The 23,615-nt window shown below is 38.0% G+C and overlaps 5 protein-coding genes across 8 annotated transcripts in view; 3 read left to right on the plus strand and 2 right to left on the minus strand.

Moving 5' to 3' along the window:
* Positions 1-9,864, plus strand: part of LOC126371460 (transferrin) — a 30,237-nt gene extending 20,373 nt beyond the window's left edge. The window contains exons 7-15 of the mRNA XM_050016764.1: positions 2,446-2,650; positions 2,970-3,132; positions 4,743-4,869; positions 6,313-6,497; positions 6,725-6,812; positions 6,958-7,036; positions 8,123-8,224; positions 9,058-9,320; positions 9,629-9,864. Of these exons, the coding sequence (XP_049872721.1) occupies positions 2,446-2,650; positions 2,970-3,132; positions 4,743-4,869; positions 6,313-6,497; positions 6,725-6,812; positions 6,958-7,036; positions 8,123-8,224; positions 9,058-9,320; positions 9,629-9,721 (1,305 nt within the window). The 3' untranslated portion in view covers positions 9,722-9,864. The remainder of the gene's footprint in view (positions 1-2,445; positions 2,651-2,969; positions 3,133-4,742; positions 4,870-6,312; positions 6,498-6,724; positions 6,813-6,957; positions 7,037-8,122; positions 8,225-9,057; positions 9,321-9,628) is intronic.
* Positions 1-23,615, minus strand: part of LOC126371530 (probable oligoribonuclease) — a 185,646-nt gene that overhangs the window by 150,118 nt on the left and 11,913 nt on the right. The gene's annotated exons all lie outside the window — the stretch shown is intronic.
* Positions 9,798-11,179, minus strand: LOC126371540 (succinate dehydrogenase cytochrome b560 subunit, mitochondrial-like). Its single transcript, XM_050016866.1, has 4 exons — positions 11,121-11,179; positions 10,988-11,041; positions 10,671-10,906; positions 9,798-10,181 (listed from the first exon to the last, which is right to left on the minus strand). Exons 2-4 carry the CDS (start codon positions 11,008-11,010, stop codon positions 9,895-9,897), a joined length of 546 nt encoding a protein of 181 aa, XP_049872823.1. The 5' UTR covers positions 11,011-11,041; positions 11,121-11,179; the 3' UTR covers positions 9,798-9,894.
* LOC126371555 (acylphosphatase-2-like) lies at positions 11,362-15,709 on the plus strand. 3 transcript variants are annotated; one of them, XM_050016882.1, is made up of 4 exons: positions 11,362-11,403; positions 11,524-11,614; positions 13,624-13,733; positions 15,240-15,709. In XM_050016882.1, the coding sequence occupies exons 2-4, from the start codon at positions 11,552-11,554 to the stop codon at positions 15,355-15,357; spliced, it is 291 nt and encodes a 96-aa protein (XP_049872839.1). In that variant the 5' UTR covers positions 11,362-11,403; positions 11,524-11,551; the 3' UTR covers positions 15,358-15,709. The 3 variants fall into 3 exon arrangements, with proteins under 3 accessions (XP_049872839.1, XP_049872840.1, XP_049872838.1); XM_050016883.1 differs by having other exon boundaries at positions 11,389-11,407; XM_050016881.1 differs by lacking the exon at positions 11,362-11,403 and having other exon boundaries at positions 11,414-11,614.
* On the plus strand, positions 16,139-20,433 carry LOC126371589 (BTB/POZ domain-containing protein KCTD12). The gene is given in 3 exon segments (XM_050016909.1): positions 16,139-16,178; positions 16,796-16,867; positions 16,870-20,433. Coding segments are annotated over 3 exon segments (852 nt in total). The 3' UTR covers positions 17,610-20,433.

The following is a 23,615-nucleotide window of genomic DNA, read 5'->3' on the forward strand; positions in this document are numbered from 1 at the left end:
TTATATCGTCATTATTATGAAAACTGCATATTTAATTTATACCTACTTAATTCAAATATTTTTGAATTCGATAAAAGACTGGTAACCCAGGTAGCACAAAATTGCTGCATAAGCGCTGAACAAGTGCTGGTTAAGAATATCAATGCTGTATGACGGTATTTAAATTGGCTGTATTAAAGCTGAAAAAGCGCTTTTTCAGCCAAAAAGGGCCCCAAATTAACCAGCCTTTGGTATTATAATGGCTGAAAATAGGCTGTGGTTTACATTAATAAAGGCTTAATTAAAGCTGCAATAAACACTTTCGAAACGTTTCATTCTGTTTAAGATTACCATATCCAGCGCTTGCGCAGCTTTTGACGTACCCGGTATCCAATTGAAACGTTTTTTTCAGCTTTCCATATAAAACCAGGTAGCACACTGGCTGATTAAATGTCGAACCTTCCTCTTATTTAAGTGTAAAAGTGTTATATAAGATGTTTAATGGTTTTTTTAGCTTCCATAGGCTGTTATGAAACTTTGAATTAAGTTAGTTAATCAATGGTTGGTAAAAGGTACATCTAAAATACGTAATTAAGCTGTGGACTGCATACGAGTTCATAGTTAGTGTTTTATAACGTTTTTTGCTGTTGAATGGCTGAAAAATATTCTTTTATAACGGCAGCTGGTTAACGGTACGGCCCAGTGGTGTTCTAACGCTGTTAACTAACTGGTGTTAAATTTTTAACGACAGAAGAATAAGTTTCTATTCAACAGCGACAGGGCATCCATTTTTAATTAAAATATTACTGCTTCGAGTTACGGTAACTTGAACCAGTGATTATTATAATAAGTTCAGATTGCGAGTGCAACTTTATCGTGTAGTATATACTAATTTATAACTAATAATTGATGCGCACTTAGAATTATTTAATTATATTGAAAGAAATGTGTAGATAAGTTTCGAGTGAAAAAGCTTTTGGTAAAATTTTACTTGTAATCATATATAATAAGCAATTTTGTGCTACCTGGGATATAAAATCCTTTGTCCTGAATGGCGGATCACAGTCCAAACCTGAGTCATCAAGAGCAACAAGTTCCATAAGGGTTTGCCGGAATGTGATAATCTTTATAAAAGTACGCATAAATGACACTAGGTTTCTACAAGAATTATAAGCCACTTGTAAAATTACACAAAACAGCTTTGCAATCCAAGCTGTTAAAATATACGACTCGATACACTTTTACAGCTTCAGGAGTAATTAAATTATACTTTAACGTATTTTAAGCAGCTGCAGGCTATTTAAAGTATTTATTTTACAGCTTTAACCAGAAGTCTGTTTATTGGTTTCAAAATAGACCACAAGTAGTGTAAAAGCTTGATAAAAGATGCCTTCACCAGCTTTAAGCGTTAGAACACCACTGGGCCGTACCATTAACCAGCTGCCGTTATAAAAGAATATTTTTCAGCCATTCAACAGCAAAAAACGTTATAAAACACTAACTATGAACTCGTATGCAGTCCACAGCTTAATTACGTATTTTAGATGTACCTTTTACCAACCATTGATTAACTAACTTAATTCAAAGTTTCATAACAGCCTATGGAAGCTAAAAAAACCATTAAACATCTTATATAACACTTTTACACTTAAATAAGAGGCAGGTTCGACATTTAATCAGCCAGTGTGCTACCTGGGAAGTACCTACTTCACAAGTCGCAATTATAATACGCATTAATTGTCTACATTCCTCCATGTTTCGATATTTTCGTAAGCTAGTTACCAAAACCAAAATATGTGTCTATCTACTGTGAGTAAATCTTTATCACGTGAAATATTAAATTCTATTAAGTACGAGTACGATATATTTTATCGAACAATTGAATTCCGTAATCCCAAAAATCCTACAACATAATTGACATAAATCCTCACAAAATCACTGGATTTTTCGGTACTCTGTGCGCCTAACCGGCTTCAATTTTAATTTAGCGTAGATAAAATCCCATCGTGTTGTAAATATTATACTCATTTTGCCAAAATAATAGACATAGCGAACAACAATCCATAACGAACACATCCAATTTGGTCCCAATCAAATAAAACTAGGTCTAAGCAATCATAACAATCCCAACCGGTCATGTGAACGTAATCAAAAGGCACTATCCAATCAGAATCAGTCCAATAAGGACAAATACAGCCCTCCGGGACATCATAGTCCTTAATATTTTATTATTACGCCCGTAACCAAAGCAAAAGGTTCATGCTCGAGAAATCTAATTCGTTACATATTCATAACAGTACATGATTATCCCATTTGGCAATCCCAAATCACGGAACGCGAACGTCAGGCCGCAAGAAAACATACAATAAAATAAAGAAGCATCCGAGCATACAATTCCACGTAATGTTGTCGAATATAATGTGTAACATATATCAAATTTCCTTAATGCCTCCGCAAACATTACAGCTCCCAGTAGGGACGATACCGGCCAGCCAGTCTTCGGAGAACCCTGAAGACTTTGCTTATCTATGCGTTGACGGGTCCAAGAGGCCTATCAAGGAGAAGGCGTGTTCGTGGGCAGCTAGGCCTTGGCAAGGGTTGCTGGGGCACAACGATGTATTGGCCAAGCTGTCTCCCTTGAGAGAGAAAATAAAGCAACTCGCTGATGCAGGTAAGACTATTTGTGTGTTATTTGTTGGCAATTGGAAAAACAAAATTACAACATTGAAACATTCTGACGAGATCATACACAATATTCATACAGTGCACTAGTACCCAGCTACAATAGAACATCTCGCTGCCTCTTGATATTCTGAATTCCCCATTACCCAGTTATAGTTCAGCATTTAGGAAAGGACATTTGAAATAATATCCACTTAGAAAAAACACCAAACTGCCTTGACCAGAATAATCTGATATAAAACCAAAAAAAAATGAGAAGACCAAAAATTCCAAGATATTTTCTCTAACAACATCCAATAATATCTCAGGAGCAGCGACTAAGCCGGAATGGTTCACCCAAGTCCTGGGTCTATCGGAGAAGATACACCACGTCGCAGACAACATCCCGATCAAGCCAGCTGACTACTTGAAGAAGGCCAACTATACAGAGGTCATTGAGAGAGGACATGGTGTGCCTGAGACTGTTGTCAGGTATAAGCGTTTTTTTTTTATTTGTATAGCGCTAACCCGTTCTTACGAAGCCTAAGTGCTTTGTCTATCGGAGGAGATCCACATCCAGATCGAGCAAGTAGCTGACAATATCCAGATCAAACCAGCTGACTACTTGATCTTCTTCTTCTTCTTCTATCGTGTGGGTTTTGAGGCGAATTACTAACCTCATCAACCCTGGTGTCAGGGTTACTATTGAGCCGCCAAAGGCCCCTGACATGACTCATTTATAACGACTACGTACTTACACAGTAAGTAGTAACCGGGACCAACGGCTTAACGTGCCTTCCGAAGCACGGATCGTCTTACTTTCGGACAATCAGGTGATCAGCCTGTAATGTCCTAACCAAACTAGGGACCACAAAGTAATTTTTGTGATATGTCCCCACTGGGAATCGAACCCAGGACCTCCGGATCGTGAGTCCAACGCTCAACCACTGGACCACGGAGGCCGTTACTACTTGATGAAGACCAACTTCACAGAGGTCATTGAGAAAAGACAAGATGTACCACTAACCAACAGTCTCTGGTACCAAAAAACATTGTTAGGTAGCAAATAAAAAGTACCTAATTTACAAAAAAGTTAACCTACTTCAAAATCTGTCAGATAAAAAGTATGAAATAATATTTTATTAAATACAATCTAACTAAATTGGATAGTCGTTGCATTTTACATCAAACACATAAATATATAAATGTAGTGATGTCAAACATCGACGCATAATTGACAAAAAATGAAATGTAGTCCAATCATTTACTGAAGCCTTGAAAGTCATTCCGTTTATTAGGTCGGCCATTTACCACTATCTTAATGGCCATAATCGGAGGTATAATAGAACACACCCTCCTAATATCGAGAACGCGAAACGAATATGACTATCTACTGATTCGACAGCACCCGATATTACTTAATATTCGTCCCTACCTCTGAATATTGACTCGCCTTTTGAACGTGTCATTTGAACGTGTCATTTGAAACTCTATAACGGTGGTATTAATAAACTAATCTCAGTTCAGACTGCCCTCAAGATGATGCTCAAGTCCCTGCTTTTAATTAAGAACTATCACATTGACATGATCTTGAGGGCAGTCTCGAAGCTGAGATTAGTTTATGAACACCACCCTAAGACTTTTATCATGGCTAAATTTCGAAGCTATGTCTTTTGAAGTACCTAAAGCCCAAAACTTGTCTCGGCGTTAGTATTCATTAAGCGGAGACGAAGAATTTCCAATTGCTTCAATCTCGAATTCTCAACTCAGTTATCCTCCATTGTACTTTCTATGATCAATCTCAATTCAATATCTGTACTGTTGATTTAGGACTTATTATTACATTTGCTTGCAATGCATGACGTCAAAAGTGGCTAAAATTATAATATCTGATATCTACAATTCAAACGTGGCTACAATTAAATATCTAAACGTCCCCTGATAACCTATTCCGTTTGCAAGCTGTGCAAGACGTCAAATGTGGCTAAAATAATAAATTCCCACGCCTTACTAAGAATCAACACACTCCTCTTTGCACTAAACACTTGTGAATCCCTCAATTCAATATCTAAACGTCCCCTGATAACCTATTCCGTTTGCAGGCTGTGCGTGACGTCAAACGTGGCGCTCGCCAAGTGCCGAGCGATGTCAGTGTTTGCATTCAGTCGAGATATCCGCCCGAGGCTCGACTGTGTGCAGGAGAGTTCTGAAGATGACTGCCTTAAAAGTGTACGTATAAGCTTTCACGTCTAACAGGGAAAATGTTTCAATGGGCCTCCTACACGTTAGGAATAGGCAGGTAGGGTGAAAAGGTTGCCTGGAAGAGATTGCTACTTAGCAATAAGGCCGCCTATTGTACTAATTCTATTTCTCTTTTGTTTTGTATTTTGTTTTTTCCTGTTTGTGCAATAAAGTATTTGTTATGTTATGTTATGTAGGGAATTGCACTTTACACACACATCACTTTAAACACATCACATTAATAAATTCCTATTAACATATTCAATTATGTTAACAGTGTTTGTATTAGCCGTTTGATAAAGAAAACTGAAGCACATAATAACGGGTTCTTACCGCGTTTAAATGGGGATATGAGACTCCCGATATTTCGACACTGTTGCAAGTGCCATGATCACGGGATGACCCGGTAAAACCCGGTATGGGTTTAAACGCGGTAAGAACCCGTTATTATATGCTTTAATTATGATAATAACCGCGTAAACTTAAAACAATGTATAAAGAAAACTGAAACGATTCGGTATATGCCTGCACTGTTTATTTGGGTCAATAGCCGATTCAGCGACACACAATAAGAAGATTAACATATTCACGAGTGCCGAGTAATATTTATTTATTAGAAGTGCTTTTATTTTCTTATCTTTGAATTCCATATTAGATTAATTTAACTTAAAGCTGAAAGGAAACAGGATGCATCGATGATTAAAGCTTTGAATATAAAAGGGCCGTAAACTCTCAAGCACCTAACCTCGTTTAAACCAAGCGCTGCATAAATAAACGCTGCTAAAGCGTAACTAAATAATTTCCCGTCATTCTTGATCTGAATAATAAAACAGCTTCAAACTCAGGAGAGAGGTTTTGTAAAACGTCTTCTACGTTGCTATAATCAGATTGCGTTGTAACTTGTTAACAACTTTGTAATGTTTAGGTATTCTCAACTTGAAACACGAACAAATCTTGTTGCAATTAAAATTATAAATATTGTTCAACCCGCTACAAATGGGTTCGATTTCCAATGAGGATATTGTCGATATCCGCTTTGCAACTATGGTTACGTGAAAAAATAATATTACATAACACCAGCTCACGAGTATATCGCAATTGGGGTAGTCAGAAGTAAGTACATCCATCGCAAGATGAACTAAGTTTCACCGAGCTTCACCCCACAATTCACCGAGATTTATTTATTTTAATAATTTATTGTAAACAGGATAACACAGAAATACAATATGACAACATAAAGAGAGACGAAAGGCACAATTTATTTGTAACAAAAAGATCTATCAGCTTTCTGTTTCTGTGAAAAATCAAGTCGTTACATAATCCAGATATCCACATAACACAGGCCTCTGTGGTTCACTATAACTAAGTATAAGTATATATATCACATCATAGATATAAATCATCGCATTTTATACTGAACATTCAACACAGGTACAAGATAATGGATCAGATCTAGCGTCTGTCGACGATATGAGAGTAGCGGCGGCTTCCAAGAGGTACAACTTGCATCCCGTCTTCCACGAAGTGTATGGAGAGAAGAAGACGCCAAATTACGCAGTAGCTGTTGTCAAAAAGGGATCGCAGTATAACAATATTGGAGACTTGAGGGGGAAGAGGTAATACTGTGCTTTATAAAGCTATCACTTATCACATTGTGAGACTCATTTGTTTGCTCGAATGCTTCGTGTTAGGTCGTCGATCCCGTATTCTTAAAAATCACCAACCCGCTGTAGAGCAACGTGGTGGAGTATGCTCCAGTTGATTCAGGCGAGGACTATGCCCAAGTGTCCTTGTTAAGCCGTGAGGTACATCTCAATCTGATTGATCAATCATTGCTTTTCAGATCATGCCACAGTTCTTTCGGAACCTTCAGTGGCCTTCACGCTCCTTTGTACTACCTTATCAACAAGAAAGCGATCAACTCTGATCAAGTAAGTATTTACGATAACTTCTCCAAGCTCCTCGAGAAATGAAGAAACAATGACGTCATATAATCTATGACTAATTGTGTATTCAGATAAAGAATCTGGGAGACTATGACGCCATTCCATAATCAATGAATGTTTGTAATTTCAGTGCATAAAGAATCTGGGAGACTATTTCTCTGGAGGATTATGTTTGCCTGGTGTTGACAAACCTGAAAACAATCCTACAGGTAGGTTTTTTGGACTACTTCGACTTTTTATTTAGCAAGAAATATAAGTCAGTATGTGTGTAACATTGGATATGGGCAACAGAAGATCGGTTATTGTGGTGACCCTTGGGAGAGGCCTATGTTCAGCAATGGACGATTTCCGAGATTGAAGTAAATGGAATTCCATAGTCTTTGCTTGCCCCAGTGGGAAATAGACGTGAGTTTATCTATGTCGACTCATCTAAAATTCTGTAACCTACTTCATAGTAAAAATAGTGAAGAAAGATTTCCTAAAGTGTATTAAAATCAAGTTTACCAGACCACTAGGGTGTTCTAAGAGACGATAAAATCAATATCAAGTCACAATAGACTACCAACATCATAATACCTAATAGACGATAGCCAAAGTGACAATAATGAAGAACAAAAGATGTCTGTCGTTCTAAACAGGGGTAGAAAATTGCTTACGTTCTGTCTAAATATATGTAGGTACCTATATTAATATTTACTTTATTTTCTATCGTGTGGGTTGTGAGGTGGATTACCTATTACTGAGCCGCCAAAGGCCCCTGGCATGGTTCATGTAACAATTACTCACTTACACCTGTAAGTAATAACCGGAACCAACAGCTTAACGTGTCATCCGAAGCACAGATCATCTTACTTTCGGACAATCAGGTTATCAACCTGTAATGTCCTAACCAAACTAGGGATCACAAAGTGAATATGAACCCACCGGGATTCGAACGCGGGACCCCCGGATCGTGAGCTCAAAGTTCAACCACCACCACAGATACCGTTATTTAGTCTGTAAATGTTGGAGACAGAACAACCAAGCTAAATGAACAATGCAGTTACATTTTGGTTTGGAAATCTATGATCTAAATGTGAATTCAGACTCATAAAGTCCAATCCAGTTTAGAGCCTGGACCAGGATTCAAACCCGTAATACCACGATGTAAGTCACATGTTCTCTGCACAGGGCTATCACGGATTTCATAAATCATTCTCAATCGAAACACGGAAATATTTTAAGTGAAGAGGAAAGAATCTGTTTAGACAATTCCTTAAGCTTTATTCGCCAATCTCAAGCAAATTTGTTTTCAGGGGCAAACGTCGCGAATCTAAAGAAGCAATGCTCAAGCGATAACGACAACAGCCCATTGAAATGTCTTCAGGAGAATCGCGGGGACATCGCCTTCGTTTCCAGTAAGTCTTTGCTCAAATATTGACTGTAACGTCGAGATTCTTGTATAAATATTGGATTTTACTTAAAAGTACGTACGGTCACGACTACTAATATGTACATACAATTTGAAACCATGTCACATTAACTTTTTTGACAAATTAAACCGTAAGTCTCATTAAATGTTAAATATGATAGTGCGACAGGGTTCTAAACTGCGTACATGGTATTGCTCATGACTGTACATAGGTATTGTTTAACATACGTAGTATACCTACATGGTTACACGTATCCTACGATTAGTCACGTTAAAAAAAAGTTGCACTTCTAATTGAGTAAGTCTTCTATGTTGATAAGTTTGATAACTGGCGGTTATTTGCCAAGTTTCAAACTTACCCTTCTTTTTCGAAGTCGGTTAAGACATCCCCAAAAGAAAGACTATTTTGAAATACATATTTAGTGTTTACGCTTGTTTACCTTATTTGTATTTAATGTTGTATAATTAATGCTGGCAGACCTTCTATATGTACGTATGTACGTATGTTTAAAGTAGCTGTTGGTTTTCCGAAAAGTACCTAAATAACAAAATAAAAACCCTATTAGTACGTACCTAACTACGTTGCCTTATAGTAAAAACCACTTTTAGAAAAATCACATTGAAAATTTCGGAATTTTTCGGATTTATGTTGACAAATAAAGGTTTTGTTGAAGAAAATCACATCAGACAGAATGACGCTTACGTATTTTTCAAGATTTTTTGATTTTTAGAGATTTTTAGTGTTACTTTACAAGATCTTTATTTGTATAATAAGACCTTTTATTACACCAAACAAACCTAACCAGATATCTTCTCCAGGTGCGGAGTTACCCAAGTACGACGCGTCACAGTTCGAGCTTCTCTGCCTTAACCGAGACGCCGGCGGGCGTGATGCTCTAGCTAACTTCGCGACTTGCAACATCGTCATGGCCCCCTCCAGAACTTGGCTGTCAGCTAAAGACTTCCTATCAGACGTATCGATTGCACATACCCCGTTGAGCCTAGCTGAACTTTTGGATGACAGGACCGATTTATTCAACATTTACGGAGAATACTTGAAGAATAATAACGTGATTTTCAGTGTAAGTAATGAACAATTAAATAGTACGACTGAAATCCAAAAAACAACAACTTTGATCATAAAAAAGGCGGGTATTACTCTATAGCTATTTCTGCCAATTAATAAAGCAATTTCTAATTATTTTCTTATGGCTCTTCCTACCCCAATATAAATTTTGGCCGTGTGTGTACGTAGTATGTGTTTTAAAAGGTAAAAAAATTGCATATTTGTGCATGGTAAACACAGTAGAACATAATTATAATCACAAAAAATGAAACCGTGATTATTCAATAAATAATTCTAATTTTAAAAAGTAATTCTGAATTTCAGAACGCAGCTAAAGGACTGGCTACAACAGAAAAGTTGGACTTTGAAAAGTTCAAATCGATTCACGACGTAATTTCGTCATGCGGTGTCGCATAAACAAGCATAAATGACCAATTAGTTTAAGATCTAACCTAAGATAAGTTGACTACTAACTACTAATGAAAACAAAGTCTGAATTGTAAACTTTATTACATAATACTTACATTCCAAAATTAATAAATAATTAATACAGAAATTCAGTTTTGAGTTTCAATTTCTACTGAGGAAAATTATAATGCTGCTAAGGCGAGTGTGATGACGGTGGCAACGGCAAGCATTGTATATCCCGTTGAATAAACCTCTTTAAGGGATAGGCCTCTAGCGGTGTCCCAGTACAAATGTCGGACACCATTGGCAAGATGGTAACCGAAGGGAGAGGCAATAATTGCTTTAAGTATGAAAAGAGTTGCCGGTGACAGGTTCAGACCTTCAATCATGGTGATGTAATGGGAAATGTCATTCGGCAATACCAAAGCACCGAGCCCCAGGGCAGTGGCATACCCAGTCAGCATGATACCTGAAATAATTCAATTAGTAATTATAATGCATCTAAATAAGAATAATGAATATGATATAATGAAAATAATATAAAATGATCAATTACTCATCACTTCACACTATCATTTCTTTCTAGAACAGTCTATTATGTTTTTCTCTTCTTATAACCTGTTTCATTTTAATTGCATAAAGCAATTAATTGTTTAAAAAGTTAGTCAGTATAAATGACCATAGTCAATACAAACACAATCAGAAACAGTAAAAATTATTAAGAAGAATAGTATTTTTAAAACTGAATTTTGTCTTATAGGTAACTCAATCCAAGATGTCCCATTAAAACAGTATTGTGAGTTTATGCAGACTTATTGATGTAGACCTAATAATCTAATAATTCTATCATTCATTATGTCTAGTTTATTACATGAACTTTGTAAAATTTATGACATTTCTCTTTAGTGTAAGTTTTATTTGTAATGCTGATTTTATGGATAATATAATGTTCAGTTACCTGTAGCACGATGGGTAATAGACAATGTCGTGGTGAGTTGTACTTGATAGATTGAAAGATGTGGAGATAGGGGTCTATTCAGGCGCTCATTTTTAATATCGAAGTGCTCCTGTTTCGGTTCCTCGTACTTCTTGAACGTGATTTTCGGCGCTCCCGCCGCGGCTTGGGCATATTGAGCCGAGCTCAGCACGGTAGGAACCCTACCTATAGAAGCCAGCATCGACTTTCCACACAACCTGCAAACCCCACTCTCGTTTAGAAAGACAACATTGCAAAAACAACCTAACAGGGTTACATAATAATTATTGACAACATACCTGCCGTAAGAAAACAGAGCCATTGTTTGTATTTATGGAGAACGTCGTAGGCTTCTGCAACACACACAAATATCAACGTTAATTTCCGAATTTATTGAGAATTCTTGAGAAAATCAAAACAAAATTCACTCACCACTGAGTCTGACGAACTTTCATATGACACTTACTGTCAATCAAAAACGTATCGTTACACATGGTTTTACACATCAAATTCACTTGGTTTTTATGTTAACGAAACGCAATAATATAAAACGAGAATTATGTGTCTGTTTTGTACAATGATAACGCTATCGTAAAAAGAAACAAGAATAAAAGATATGAGACTTAGTATCATGCTATCACTTTCGAACTATTCAGTTAAATCAAAACAGAAAAACGCGACGTTTCGCATCGGCTTGCCACCACCAGCTGATTGCGTAGGTATTTTTAATAAGATTATTCAAAATTTTAGTTTATTTGGTCAGAATTAAAACATAAAAAATGATACGTTTACTCCTTATAACGTGTATGTCAAGCGTACTGAGAAATTCTTACAGCACCACATTCACGACAGCAACTTCTACAATGGCAATGCGAGCGCTGGACTTTGAGGTGCATGGTCGGGTTCAAGGAGTATTTTTTAGAAAGGTAAGCATCTAAATTATTGTAATGTTTTCTAAAATATAAGTTAACAAGATTTAACAAGCCATTCGCTTCCTCTGTAGGTTATGTTTTCATTTTTAAACTGAGGTTACCGGATTATGATTTCCGGGTCCTACCTATATCGCATTGGGTAAAACTCATAAATCCTTATTGTTTTATTACCACTGATTTAACGGGAGGAAAATATCGAATTATTATTAGGTACATTCTACATTTGAAATAATAATTCAATGTTCAACACGGACCTCCGATGATAAGAAGTCGAAATCACGAGATGGCCAAGAAAACCTTTTGCGCGGGAAGGATGGTCATGACATGGCATTCAGAAATGTTCAGAAATGACAACTTTTGAATTTTTATTGGAACAAAAATAGATTGTCAATACACCAAATCAAACATAGAAAGTTGAAAGAAAGAAAATTCTTAGTCCTAGCCAATTTACCTATTTTTCTTTTAATTGGTTTGTAAGTAAAAACGGGGTGTAACTCAACAAAATGTCAGTTATCGCGTCAACGGATCATACAGAATGAAAGGGCGCGACCAGTGGCCGTAGATTTCGAAGTATTTGGCAACGTACAGGGGGTCTACTTCCGCAAGGTACCTCGACGTAGCGTCAGTCTATAAAATGGAAGTTTTCATTGAAAATCGTCATCATTTTCAGTAAGCTTTGCATTCCGGTTCTCTTTGCTAACCCTAAGCTGGCAAATGACAGTGTGTCCGACGAATCCCACAAACGAACCTAATAAATTCGTTTTCACTCGTAAGTTTAGTGAAACAAATACACAGACCTAGAGAACGCGGGCGTATCTACTTACCTACTCAACTTTTAGTTTAAATAAAAGAGGAAGTGCACTATGACACAGTCCCGATGTAGCCGCGCTCAGCCATTTTGTAAATCGAGGCTGCGTTGAGGTCTGAGGGATTTCTTGCACGCGCATTTTTCGGTTTCCAACAATTACTTTGTACTTGGATATATAACACCCTGCGCACTAGATTGCCTACCGTATCCTAGTTCTGTTTATTGAGCGGAGACTGAAGGCACCTACATGCTTACACCCTGTCTCGCCCTGGTAGCCACAGCCTGGCTGAGTGACCCTTACTTCAGAAATACAACAAAAACTGCAAACAAGAATGGCACAGAAGAACGAAAGGAATCCGATGAGTCTAAGAGCCGTTGATTTCGAAATATTTGGAACTGTTCAAGGAGTAAATTTTCGCATGGTACCTTGAATATTTTGCAGTTACTTTACATAAGTTCACCACTATATCCCAATTGGGATGGACACATACACACATAGACACAGAGGTATATCCATCGCAAGATAAACAAACAGTTACTTTAGATTACGATTTCTGAAGCAAGTTAGGTAAGGTTATAAATACAATACACACATAAGATAGACACTGTAGTCAGAGATCATGGAATTCGACTTGTTACAATCCTGACATACCATTTTCGTTTCTTCTTAAAAACACTTACAAATTTAAAACGATTCGCTTTCGACAACCAACATAAACTTCCCACTGCGGGACACTGGCTTCTCTACATCGATCGTAGAGTGTACATTTAAGTACTCCATTACGCCGCTTCACTGTGGGTTGGTAGATATTTGACAGCAAAAGTGCCTGTCAGTGTCTGTTCCCGTGTGTAGACCGCTTCGTTATAAACGTCTATCCAAAATAAGCAACAGGCAACAAGCTACCTGTAGAATCTCAATTAATTACTTACCCAGACGGGTAAGATGGGCTAGACAGCTCTTCGTGTTTATGAAACTAAGCGTTATGTGTAAATACTGAGATCTAGCAATCAGAACATTCGCCTCATGATCTGGACAAAAAAAATAAGTTTAGTCCGTCAGCAGCGCTAAAAGTCACTTCACTTACAACGAATGTAAAACAGATTATAGAGCTAGGTTAGAACTGTTATAATATTAAAACTAATCAGCACGAATGTTGGTATAAATTGACGTCACATTCATATTCTTTGGTGGCAGTATACGAAGCAAGAGGCTGAGAAACTGGGTCTTCGCGGCTGGTGCATGAACACATCCAAAGGGACTGTGCTGGGTCACATGCAGGGGCCCTCGGAAAAGGTGGAGAACATGTAAGTTTATATTTTCGCACTATTTACTATTTAGGGACTTTCTTCATTCGTTCGATCACCGGTACGGGACTTGCACCAATGAGTTATCAATTTGTCTTAAGTGGAGTTTTCAGTAACACAGTTGGCTCGACTTTTATAGACGAAGATACGGTTCACCACATATCAAGTTGGTCCAACACAACTTGGTCAATCATGCGATTAATGTACTTTCAACTACCCCAATGGGGATATAATCATTGAGTTTATATTGGCCCCGATTCCTGCAAACATCTTCAAAGTCAAAGTATTTATTGCGCACCATATGGTAAACAAACGCTAATTTCTAATTTTATTTTAAGTTATAAGAAACAACCCGATCGAATCAATTAGGCATCTCGCTCATATCAATCCGTTTAATGTGTGCTGTCAACTTAATTCTGTCGGATTATTGGCAAATATAAAAATTTGGAAGAGTAAAATAAATTTTATGCCTGTCGATTACTTGTCCGCACACCATACGTCTCTGACGCAATAGAAGAGTGTTAGTAGCAATAGTTTTACTTGCGTATGCGTTTAGCTAAAATAAACCGAATCAGAACTAAGATTCTGTAGATCAGATACGTCAATAAGTGGAGCTTTTGACGTGATAAAGTAGGATAAAATAGCATAGTAGATACTTGTTGCTTTACCTCCTAAGATCGAGATTTCCAGATGCAAAAACAATGTAGTTTTGATTTTACAAGAACATTCAGTCTTGCTACTTTAAGACGGATAAGAGAAAATTGATTTCGAAGACCGCAATAATTTAAATTTCATTAAAATCTCGTCTATTTGCATATCTAACTCGCGCGTTTTATCAGATTTTTCTTGCAGCTACTTCTCCTTGGCGGTACAGGTCAAGGAACTAGAAGTATCTCTTCTCCTTCTTCTTCTAATCCTTTTATCCCCTTTTGGGACATAGGACTCGAATAACAGATTTCCACTCCTCGCAATCTTTTGCAGCCTATGTAGCTTGCTCCCATGACAGCTACAAGCATAATCGACAAATAATATATTTATGTCAGGGTTATTATTGAGCCGCCAAAGTCAACGCCCCTGTCATGGTTGGTAGGTTGATGAGGTTGGTAATTCACCTCACAACCCAGACGATAGAAGATATATTTATGTAAAAAATTATAAACATATATATAATTAAATTATACTTATTAGGTACCTACCGAATAGAAATATTTTAAAGTTTGAAATAGTTTAAATAGAGTTCGGTACTTTAAAAACAAATCGTTTCCTGTATCAGGTTTTATATAGTTTGGGTGCGTGCAATATTAATTTATTTACGATATAAAAACTACTGAGGGTTTTACATTAAATTACCCTTTCTAAAATTTACATTTTCTATTAACGGTACGTAGAATTGTTTCTTATTCTATGCTATAGGTTCTGGAATTTCTGGAATAGACTTAAGCTGCTCGAATATAGGTTAGTAAGTAATTATAGTAGCCATGAAAATCAATTTATTTTTCCTTTTAGGATGCAATGGTTGAAGACTAAGGGAAGCCCCAGCAGCCAAATAGACAAGGCAGAGTTCCGTAACATGAAGGATATTACAGAGTTCACCTTCGAAAACTTCGATATAAGGAAGGATTAGACATCTCAATATCCCACTTCAATTAACTATTTATTCTCATGTTATTGTAAGTATTTATTCTTATGTTAATATAAACAACCCTTGTGATATTGTATTCATAAAATGCCACCTAGTATTACTATAAAGAAGATTCTCTCGGTGTAAATAAAGCGTTTTGAAATATTCATCATCGCTTTCAAGGCAACTTGCAACTGCTACAAATTGTTCTTTGAATTAAAATATACGGTCAACAAAACTCGGAAGTTGAAGAAGAAAAAATAATTTGTTAACCAACAGTTGTTGATTGCTTTTCAAATCCGACTTAAAACGTGTTTTGCCTAAATTCCTCCAATATAAAAAGTTAAGGATCAAATCCGTTGTTTTATTTATTCTTCTATCGTGTGGGTTGTGAGATGGATGACCAACCTCAGCAACCGTGGTGTCAGAGTTATTATTGAGCCGCCGTATCTGTAAGTAGTAACCGGAACTAACGGCTTAACGTGATCAGCCTTTAATGTCCTAACCAAACTAGGGATCACAAAGTGATTTATGAGATATGTCTTCAAGGGGATTCGAACCTGGGACTCACGGATCGTGAGCCAACGCTCAACCACTGGACCACAGAGGTCATTGTTTTATTTATTTACAATTACTTAATCCTAACAACCGTACGTTACAAAATTGAGTGTGTAATAAAAATTTAATTTCACTCGGTCCGCGCGTCAACATTCATCCCTGTGCACAAAACAAAAGCTTATTTCCCGAGGCTCTAATAAAAGGGGTTGTCCTCATTACTCGAGTAATGAGTAAAAATTTACGCCTCTCTGTGCCCTTTTCAGATGGTAATTAATTTAAAATTAAAATAAACTCTCGCTCGTAGAAATAAAATCAAAGTACAGTGCTCTGGAAACGATATTTGCTCGGTATAACCAGTATAACTCCAGTCGATTTAGCAAAGCAAACGATTCTCCCCACGGTATCGCTTTGTAAAATTCAAGCGTGCGTAAACAAAGCTTCAGTGTATGATTGCATTGCACGCTGTTACCGCACAACGATGAGCTTAAATGTTTTAGATAGCGGCTCACACGATTCCGTTCTACGATATTAAGTTTGTTAAAACTTTTTCGTGCGTGTCAACTCGAGACGCCGAGGTGTAATTTAAAAGTTTCTTCCCAAATTAACTCTCCCGAGACAGATACACATCAATTTGACAAAGTTGAGTAGGTAAGTAACCGGCATCAGCAAGTAGGTACGCATACAAGATTAAGATTTGGTATTTATGTGCTACGTGGAAATCCCATCTCGCGGGTCCATAAAGGAAACCGCTCAAATATTAGAACGTTCTCCCGAGTATCGGGGGATAATAAACCATCTGTTAGCTAACAATAGACTCGACCTTGAAGGCTTTTACGGAGGAGTTTTCGCTCGAAAGGGTAGGAAATAATTACGTTCAAGTCAGTAACCCGGGCGTGCGTTATTGATGGGTCGCGCGGCGCCGAGACGCGCGGAAAGTGGGTCAGGGGGGGCGGAGGCGCGCAGCCGCCGCGGCACTGCGCCCTCAGCCCCCAGCCATGGCGGACGCGCCGCCCGAGGTACTGGAGCTCAACGTGGGCGGCGTGCACTACGCCACCACGCGCGACACGCTGCTGCGCGAGCCGGACTCGCTGCCGGCCACCGCGCTCGCCGACCCGGAGCACCCGCGCGACGCCCGCGGCCGCATCTTCTTCGACCGCGACGGCGTGCTGTTCCGGTACGTGCTCGACTACCTCCGCGACGGCGGCCTCGTGTTGCCCGAGTGCTTCCGGGAACACAAGCGGCTCGCGAGGGAGGCCAAGCATTACCGCCTGCCGGGGCTCGAGAGCGCCGTCAGGGACTCGGACCCGCGCCCTGCCAACCGCGAGCGAGGCTGCATCGTCGTCGGGTACCGGGGCAGCTTCCAGTTCGGTCGGGACGGCCTCGCAGACGTTAAATTCCGCAAGTTGTCGCGGATCCTCGTCTGCGGGAAGGTGACCCTATGCCGCGATGTGTTTGGGGAGACGCTGAACGAGAGTCGTGATCCAGACCACGGGCTGGCGGACAGGTATACGTCGAGGTTCTTCCTGAAGCACTCATTCATCGAGCAGGCGTTCGACATGCTGCAGGAGAACGGCTTCAAGCTGACGGGCAGCTGCGGCAGCGGCACGGCTGGCGGCGCCGCCGAACTCAAACCGGGCGTCGACTCCGAAGAGAACCGCTGGAACCACTACAACGAATTTGTGTTCGTGCGAGATTAACTTCGGCGCTAGTACATGTGATAATCAGCTGACGACCGTCTGACGTGCGCCGTACGGCACGGAGAAGGCAATCTATGTGGCAAATGATGTGAAAGGTAAAGCGGTGTGCTTATTTAGCTCCGTTTGTTTTCTTTACATGTAAACATTACGAAACGCGTTGAGTTTGGAAGGCAATGTGAAGTAATTCCCGTATCGAAGTAGTTTGTTTATTAATTCAGAAAGTCTCCCGGTATATATATATCTTTATTATATTGGTGTAGATAAATAAATCAGACCTTAATAATAATCATGTAACAAATAGGTAGATTTAAATGTAAAAATATAAAATACAGTAGTTATAAAAGTTATCTCCTTTTAGGACTATCTTATGTACTGTGACATACTTAATGTATTTTCCTAATTATTTTATACCTACTTTATAAATAAATATCTTATATGTAATATATTTTGAAAAAAAAAAACTTGCGTGGGCCATCTCTTTTGATATGAATATGCCAAATTATTATAAATTTTATCCTATTCTCATAGGGTTTTGTTTTCAACGATACTTATGATGCCAAGAAACCTCTACATCTGAGTATTACTACGTACTGAACGATGCGTTGTGATCGAAATACATTTTATTTATTCTTCTAGACATTTCTACATAATAGAGTAATAGCAGTAAGTTTAAAGTGAACTTCAAAGTAAATAGTCATGTAAGGACAGCGCGAATGAAACGTACCTAAAGAAAGTAGTTAAGGATCCTTATCTTTGGGTGTAAAACTCGAGTTTGACTCAATCGCTGGAGCACAGGGCGTAAAACTTTTATCTAACAAGATAACGACGCCAATTATTTCTGGAATATGAAAGCTATTCGCGAAGTTAAGGAAAGTATTGCCAGTTACCCAATTCCGCCAAGTTAGGTCGTTAGCTTAGGAATTTGTTTAACAAGTCCCTGTGTAACATTTTCCCTCAGTTTCATTCAACAGCTGCGATAACCTATACTGTTATTGCTGTTCCTTATGCCTTTTGGGGTTGTGAAGTGGTAGAAAGTGATGGAGCTAATATTCCGAAACAAACAACGAGATTGTATTTGCAATATTCTTCTTGGGTAACTTCGGAAATCATCAACATCACTTTATGAGGGTTGGTTCGGTAAATGAACGTTTGCAAATTCCTAAAAAGTATTTTCTCCCCTCTACGTTTTGGGATTCGTTTTAAATGCTATGAGTTAAGTATTTAGGTACATCAAAATGGGTTCCATTATAAAGCGTAAATTTTGAATCTAGAATCTGGAATGGAAGAATTACTAAAATACAATATTGAACCACTTCACATACCTAGATCTGATTATAATCTGCATTGTAAGTGATCGCAGTCATATCATTAGATAAATTATTAAGCTGAACTTCCAAAAATCTTCCGCTTAAAGTTCGCACAAAGTAGACAAACGAAAATTGTCTGAAATTTCGAGCCCGAGTTCAAGATTTTTTGAGCGCATTTTGTAGTCGGAATTTAAATTTGAAAAATGGCAGACATTTACGTAGCTGGAGTAATACTTAGATGGATAAAAGGTACCTATTTGCCTTTCCTTTCAAGGAAAATTTTAGAAAAGAAATTAAATGTTAAACCATTATTTCGTTACGTTCTGTAAAGATTGTTTAATTTCTTGGAAAAAATAGTAGGTAAATGCGTAAACTCGATGCGTAATTTTCATGAAGTGACGCCATTAGGTACTTCAAAAAAACGTAATGGGTTCCTAATGGAAAAATAACAGAATAATTGGATTTCCATGTTCAAAAAATAGAACATCGCATGTTACGATAGTAGGTAAGTACCTATCTAATCTACAGTTATTTTGGCTACGGAAAATGCTTTGAATTTGACATTTAACGTAAAGAACTATTACGTATTCTGTAATTTAACGAAACGCACGCAACGAAATAAACTTGGAAAAATAAAGAAACGTTTTACTCTTAATTGCTTTCAATTTCACGGTTATCTTGACCACATAAATTGAGTTATTGAGCTCTTTGATCTGAAATAATAATAAACATGAAACTGTTACGAACTCGATAATACGTATGAAATTTTAGATATTGGACAGTCATTCTTATTAAAATTGAATTTAGGACGTAGGTTGAGTGAAGAATTCTACCATCCTGTCTATTAATAAACAAAAGCTTAAGCATAAATAACCATCAAAGGTATATGATATCAATCGGTATAGAAAGTAAATTTCATGAATAGTACACTTTACCACACCTCAGGGATGTTCTATTTGCAAACTCGGAGTAATAAGTTATACGTAAAGCGATGCGCTCGAGAATTCTTAACTCGGAAACTCGGAAGTACGAGTTAGATAGTGTGCGGTTACCTTTATATTGCATTTAGGCTGAATCAATGCTAAAAGCATTGAACGATCTCATTGTTATCTACCTTTTATAATAACATTTTCTGCCGTTTAATGGCGGTTCCATATAAAAGTAGATAATTAACAAAATGTTCAATAAATTATGATATTTTAAAGACTCGCCGTAAGAAAGGCGAAAGAGAATATAATCGAGAAAATAATATTATAAGTAATGTATTGTAGGTTAAGGTAGTTTAAATAAATAAAGATTGTGTTAGAAATCAATGTTTTATTGTTTAGAGAATTTATGTAACTTAGAGACGGTAACATAACAAGTTTATTGGACATAACAATTTTAACTTTACATTTAAAGTGTATGGTAAGGAATCAGTTGTGATGTGCATGTAATTTTATCTTGTAACTAGAAGACAAAAACAGTGTTGAAACTGGACTTGACCTTACTTGTAGAATTTCTAAATGAATAAATAGTTTTGGGAATAAATTTAGTTACAAAAATCTAAGCTCATGTCTTTGATTGTTAAAAGTTCCTGAAATGCATAACCTTATAAAAATAGTTGCATAACGCACCAATTCAAATACACGGCAGTCTATTTTACAATTGCATAGTTACGTCTACCACCACCAGGGACTCTCGATTCTACCTCCATTTTCATTCTGTAACTAAAATGTCGGAGGTTTTCTGATACGTCCGGGTTATGCCAGGCGTTTCCTTTCAAAATCGTTACCTAACTTACCCTACTCATAATGGACATCGAAACGACACGATCGACGTACCTATATAGGAAGGTGTTAGTGACATCGTAACGAAAGCATTATGATGAGGATGATTGAGGCCATTATTCTGAGTTATCAAATGGAATTTTCCGTCGCAAAAGTATGGAACCGAAAATAATTGAAAAAAACACTAAAATTTTCATGAATTGTCCGACAGGAAAATCTGCTTAATATCAACTCAGAATCATGGTTTGAATCATCCACTTTACTATTTGTTACGGTGTCACTCACACCCATACGCACTTGTATGACTACCTTTTGCGAGGTGTAAGTGACATCATAACAAATGATGAGGGGGATGATTCAGACTATGATTCTGAGTTACTATCAAGTGGAATTTTCCATCGCAAAATTCATGATTCTTTGTGTTTTTTAAATTATTTTCAGTTCCATACTTTTGCGACGGAAAATTCCACTTGATAAACTCAGAATCATGATCTGAATCATCCGTCAAAGGTTTTGTTACGATGTCACTAACAACTGTATATAGCCTACGTCGCTTTTTTGACGTTTCTTATTGTAGATTAGCCCGGAATGGTATTCACACCTTATTATTTGTTCGTAGATTCACACAAACATACAGGACAAAATAGGTACCTTTATAAGGTTTCACATCGACGCGACGTTTATCTGAAGTTCAGCGTTATGGCTTACAATATGGTATAGTGGACGACTTCCGGGTGACCTGACAATAATTTGTATTATTTAATCTGTTTGTATTATTTACTATTAATATACTTGCAGTCGAATTATTTAATTCTCACTAGTTCGACGATCGAACTAATGAATCGAACTAGCGAGAACAAAGGTTTTGAGGTAGAGTCTCGGTATTAATTTGTTTTTAATAAGTTCTGTTTATCTTGTTGGTAGCTGAATGATTATATTTCCTCTTTTCTTTAAAGATAGGCGTCAGATAGTCAAGCAGATATTATCGCTGCGAGTTGTCCGCAGCAAGCTCTGCACGGCCGCGCCGCGTTGTCATAGATAATTGTGTCCCCTTATGGCTTATCGAAATCGTTTGCAAGTTGGCTAACCCCCTGCGATTATATCCAGGGTTTCGGGCAATAGACGCGAATGCTATCTACGTGGGTGGATATCGTACGGCTATTGTTATTGGTTTATTGGGATTGACATGTCACCTTATTACCGTACATTTTTATCCCTGTCACTGTCCGTTTTTCGTAATCGTTTGCAACTTGGTTAAGGCCACAGAGCGAATTAATGCATGTATGGGTATGTGAGTGTATAACTATTCTTCCTCCCATAACCTGACAGTCCAATATTCCTTTGATCACAAGGGGTTGCCCTAAAATTATTGGCGACCTTTATGTACCAAGCGTTCCGCGCGACTTCCCATTTCAGTAACCACATGAAAGGGATTTTCATAACTCTTTATACGTAGCTCACATTGGACACATAAGTAAGTAAATTAAATTTCGTTACATCAGGGACTTCTGTGTTTTGAGTAGGGTATCGTTTATTGGAAATGAAGGCATCGAAATCGTACCTTAGTGAAGAATTATAGTTTAGTTTTTGTTACCTAGGTACCTACATAATCTCGAAGATATAAGTAATACTTACTATTCGAACCATATATGTATAAAAAGTGAATATTGTAAAGTAAGAATTTGCAAGGCATATGAGTGGGTTGTCAGCAACTTACCTATCTTCGCCTTATAGTGCTTAAACCAGGTACTTAAGCGCCTTTTTGAAAAATCACCTTCTATGTGGTGTTTGTTAACCAAACCAGGACAGTAGACAAGCTAGTTTCAATCCAGGTAAAAAAATGGCCAATTATTACCTAAAATGCGACGTCTTTAATGCCGGAAACATTTTTACATAAGAATCTATAAAACGAAACGTGTTACATTCAATAAACCGTTTGCCTCGAAAATCCCATGCGGACTTGAGCACCGATTGCCCAATTACGCAACTAACCAACCCATAACACCGTATGAAAGAACTCAACACAACACCCTGAATAGGTCTAGTCGTTACGTTAGGGGGATCGGTAAGAAAATTGCCCTCCGAACGTGAGGGAGCGGTAATGATGTGGGTTACATGCTATCGTTACCTACATTTTCCGATTAATAGTTCCTATAGCGCCCCTTCACGTAACACGTAACGATAGAATAAAGAATATTACGAAGATAGCACAGTAAGAGCCGTGGTAGCCCAGTTGGTTACGCTTGCCTCTCACTTTGAGGTCGCAGATTCGAATACAGCACAGGCCTAAACCAATGATTGTCGAACTTGTTTTCGAATTCATGTTCGGATCATAAATGATTATCACGTGCTCAGCGGTGAAGGAAACCCACATTCCCGAGAAATGCATTTTCGAAGGTATGTGACCTAACCTGTATTGGGCTGATTTTTCCTTCGCGGGTTGGAAGGTCAGATAGGCAGTCGCTTCTGTAAATAACCGGTCCCAAATCTTCAGGTTAGGTAAGCGGACCTTGTGAAAAACGCGATAATGCTAGGGGGACGACTGACGACGATAGCACGGTAACTCTGCACCCCGTATCAGTTCGTATAAGGCGCCAACCTCACCCCCTCCGGATCTTACTTTAGCCTCAAGGAGTAAGACGACTTGTTGGCTTACGGCCAGGGGGTGAGGTAAGTCTGCCTCGGTGCCCGATACGAATATGGTGTACCCATGACTGTAAATGATATGATTGCCGCAAAAGATCGCGAGGAGTGGAAATCTGCTATTCGAGCCCTACGTCCCAACAGGAGATAGAAGGATTAGAAGAAGAAGAAGTTGACTGTACCTGTCAATTAAACTGCAAAGGCTAGACTCCTTTCGGAGCAGTTTACCAGAGCAGCGAATCTGGTGAGTTGCGAATCTGATGAATTGAAAATCTGGTAAACTGCTC

This window comes from Pectinophora gossypiella, chromosome 12, assembly GCF_024362695.1.
Source record: "Pectinophora gossypiella chromosome 12, ilPecGoss1.1, whole genome shotgun sequence".
In the NCBI taxonomy this organism is placed as follows: domain Eukaryota; kingdom Metazoa; phylum Arthropoda; class Insecta; order Lepidoptera; family Gelechiidae; genus Pectinophora; species Pectinophora gossypiella.

Coding starts and splice junctions, on each gene's coding strand:
- LOC126371555 (XM_050016881.1), top strand. CDS start 11,468: ATGATACGTTTACTCCTTATAACGTGTATGTCAAGCGTACTGAGAAAT. Junction 11,615..13,623: donor AAGGAGTATTTTTTAGAAAG/GTAAGCATCTAA, acceptor CTTTGGTGGCAG/TATACGAAGCAAGAGGCTGA. Junction 13,734..15,239: donor TCGGAAAAGGTGGAGAACAT/GTAAGTTTATAT, acceptor TTTTCCTTTTAG/GATGCAATGGTTGAAGACTA.
- LOC126371540 (XM_050016866.1), bottom strand. CDS start 11,010: ATGGCTCTGTTTTCTTACGGCAG. Junction 10,907..10,987: donor GCTCTGTTTTCTTACGGCAG/GTATGTTGTCAA, acceptor TGGGGTTTGCAG/GTTGTGTGGAAAGTCGATGC. Junction 10,182..10,670: donor TATTACCCATCGTGCTACAG/GTAACTGAACAT, acceptor GAATTATTTCAG/GTATCATGCTGACTGGGTAT.